The sequence below is a fragment of the Mesocricetus auratus genome, unplaced genomic scaffold (assembly GCF_017639785.1).
Source record: "Mesocricetus auratus isolate SY011 unplaced genomic scaffold, BCM_Maur_2.0 contig_7446_pilon_obj, whole genome shotgun sequence".
NCBI lineage: Eukaryota > Metazoa > Chordata > Mammalia > Rodentia > Cricetidae > Mesocricetus > Mesocricetus auratus.
Genome location: NW_024432036.1, coordinates 12,504 through 16,011, shown reverse-complemented (window position 1 = coordinate 16,011; position 3,508 = coordinate 12,504). Strand labels below are relative to the sequence as shown.

Genomic DNA, 3,508 nt, shown 5'->3' with positions numbered 1-3,508 from the left:
TGGTAGATGAAAAGACTCTAGAATGTGGCCCTCTGACCTTCACAAAACAGACACATTAACATAATAAAACAAACAAAACATATTACAAAACATTTCCAACAAGACAGCATAGATGGTGACTCTATGGCTTTGTGGTTCAATAATGTAGTTAAATAAGTAAACTTTGAAAATCTAATAATGATTTAAGATGAGTTTTTTGATAATTTATGTTTTGAGACTGGGTATCCTTATGCAGCTCACTGTCTTCAAACTTCCTGGGATTCTCCTGGCTCAGCTTCTCTCGCAAGTGTCCCCAAATTACAGGAATGTGCCAAATTGAAAAGCAGCTTGCAGATACACTTGTTTTGTCTTTCACCTCATTGGCAGTTTCTCCATGGCCTTTGAACAATTGCAACTTTCTTGAAAAAGCACAAGAAATTGAGGGTTCAGATAAACGATAAATATGTTTCCACATTTGTTTCTAAAACAAGATGTTGTTCTCACTCTGCCTCAGTCTTGGATATTTAATTTTTATTTTATTTTTTGTAGTTTTGTGATGCTAGAGATTAAATCTAGGGATTTGTGTATATCAGGAAAGCATTCTAACAACTGAGCTACTACTGAGTCTGTTTATAACTGACATAAAATGTAATGTCATTTGTGGGGTACAAACAGACACGTGTGTGTGTGTGTGTGTGTGTGTGTGTGTGTGTTCTATGTGGTTTCCATGTCCTCGCTATTTTAAGCAGTACTATAATAAAAATGAGATAGTAATTAACTGTGAATCTTAATTTCATTTCCATTCAATGCACGCTTGGTAATAAGGTTGTTGGATGGTATAGCAAATTATACATACATACATATTTAAAGAAACTCTATTTTAAAATAAACTATATATTTTTAAACTCTAAACTATATTTTTAAAGGAAACTATATATATGTATATATATTAATGATGTAAATATATTTTTCTCTCAGGAATTAGTATTATCGTTTGAATAACTGTTAATTAAACTAGAATGAAATACCTTAAATTGACAGAACTGTGAATGAGTTATATAAAATAGAAATGAAAAAAATTATAAACCATAAGCTCGAGAGATTTCTTAACAAGTAAAGGCATATACTAGCTAGCCCAATAATCTGAATCCTAGAATTCACATGTTAGACCAAAGGAGTAATATTAATTCATGAACAGAAGAATCATTATTGCTAAGATGTTCCTACTGTTCAAAATTGTCTTGATATTCAAAATAATTGCTAGTAAAACAATGAAATTCTTCAAGTAATAGAAAAAAACTAATTTTACTACAACATAAATATAGTGGAAATAAAAGTGAAGTTTTAAGATACATAAGCTGTTTTATGATATATTCTGATAAATATTGCAATTATTGTGTTCAAGAAAAATAAACACATACAGGTAACATTCCAATTAATATTTTATTATCCATACATAGTCTTTTATACAGAATTTTCGGGATTTGTCTTAAATAAAATATAAAACATTGGATAATCTTTATATATTTCAATTGTATCATTTTAAAATTTCAATAATTAAAGTTATGTGAAATATTCTAAAATCTAACATATTTTGTTCTTATTTATCTAAGTTAAATTCTGGTACTTCTTAACTATCTTGTAATTATTCTAATCCATCTATGTTTTTCAAATTTGCCTAAATATTCAAATCTTTGAGTTCCTGTGCTTTCCCATGATGCTTATTTTGTTTTATAATTGTGCTTTGTTTCCGCTAAATACCCTTGATTTCAGTCAAATATCATTCATGAACCTGCTTTACAAACAGAGCTCAGGTCATCTCCCTGGTCTATAGCTAGCATAATACTATTCTGTAAATACCAGAGCACTGGTTCTGGTGAGGCTTTTCTAGTTTAATAGTTGCGCTTGACTTCAAACACATCACTCGAATATAACCCTGGGAGACCTAGAATTGTGCCTGTCTTATCCATGTGCCCAGAATAGCATTAGAAAAGCAGCATATAACACAGTATTTGCTAAGGAACTGATTCGATGTATTCATAAACACACAGTTTGATTTATTTAAACAGCATTTTCTCACTTTCTTGTTTTCCTTTCCTTCTATCCAGTCAGCAAACCACATAGCGATTTAACAACCTCCTCATAGACGTTTTCACTTCCTGGTTGCGAAGAGTGTAGATGACAGGATTCATGAGAGGAAAGATGACTGTGTGAAAGAGAGAAACAACTTTGTCAGCTTGGAGAGCCTGGAAGGGGCGGGTGTAGATAAAAATGGCTGGCCCAAACATGAGGAACACAATGATTATGTGGGTGGTGCACGTAGAGATAGCTTTGCTTTTCCCTTCAGAAGAATGTCCTTTGACGTGGTAAAGGATAACAGCATAGGAGGCCAGAAGCCCCAAGAAGCATAGGAGGGTGAGCAGCCCGCTGTTGGAGACCATCAGGAGCTCCACTGCAAAGGTATCGGTGCAGGCTAGCTTAATGACCTGTGGGACATCGCAGAAAAAGTTATCCAGCTGGTTTGGGCCACAAAAGGGCAAGTTCACGATAAGAGCCACTTGTACAATGGAATGAGCGAAACCCCCAAGCCATAGAGCCAACAGCAAGGCGTAGCAGACCCTAGGGTTCATGAGGGTGGAGTAGTACAAAGGACGGCATATAGCGATGTAACGATCAAAGGCCATCACAACAAGAAGGAACATTTCTCCCGCTCCAAGAAAGTGCAAAAAGAACAGCTGAGTGATGCAGCCTTTGTAAGAAATGACTTTTTTCTCACAGAAGAAGTCCACAAGCATCCTAGGAGCTACAATGAAGGAGTAGGAGGCATCCAGAAAGGCCAGGTTTCCCAGGAAGAAGTAAAGTGGGGCTGCGAGCCCAGGGTCCCATCTAATGGTGAAAATGATAAGAAAATTTCCAGGGAGAATGATTAGATAGAAGACAGAAAGTAGGGCAAAGACCAGGAGTTGAGTATCTTGAGATTGGGTCAGGCCAAGGAGGATGAATTCTGTCACTACTGAGCTGTTCTTGGTGTCCATCAGTTCCTGATCTTTAGAGTAAAACATGTGATGTGTTATGCATGCCTTTTCTCCCGTTTCACACCTTAAATCCGCATGAGAACAAAGTCTGCCATAACCAGTGCACCATAGCTAAAAACAACCCTGTTAACCCTGTTTGTCCTAATCCCCACGAAGACTCAGTTCCTTTATATTTTCATCTCCATTTCATTCCATGCTTGTACATAACTGAAATTTTATGACTCGTGTCCAAATTTCACAGCTATGCCCATCATTCTTTGTGTTAGTTCGTTGTTTTTGTTGGTAGTGACTCAACGTTTTGCTAGAATATTTGATTTTTCCCCTTCTTTGTACCATCACAGAGAAAACTGCATTTGAAATAGTTTCTCTACTTCAATTCCTATAACATACTTCCTTTTTGTTTCTTAATTCCTTTCTGAATTATTTAATTGGTGGTTCCTGTCACATTGTTTTATTGCACACATGCATTCTAACCTCCAAACATGTTGTCAGGA

General features: G+C 35.7%; 1 protein-coding gene across 1 annotated transcript; it reads right to left on the bottom strand.

The window, feature by feature from the left end:
* Positions 1-1,806: 1,806 nt before the first annotated feature.
* Positions 1,807-3,120, bottom strand: LOC121138289 (olfactory receptor 4N5). The gene has a single exon (XM_040741023.1). It carries the CDS (start codon positions 3,039-3,041, stop codon positions 2,088-2,090), a length of 954 nt encoding a protein of 317 aa, XP_040596957.1. The 5' UTR covers positions 3,042-3,120; the 3' UTR covers positions 1,807-2,087.
* Positions 3,121-3,508: the final 388 nt, after the last annotated feature.

Coding starts and splice junctions, on each gene's coding strand:
- LOC121138289 (XM_040741023.1), bottom strand. CDS start 3,041: ATGTTTTACTCTAAAGATCAGGAACTGATGGACACCAAGAACAGCTCA.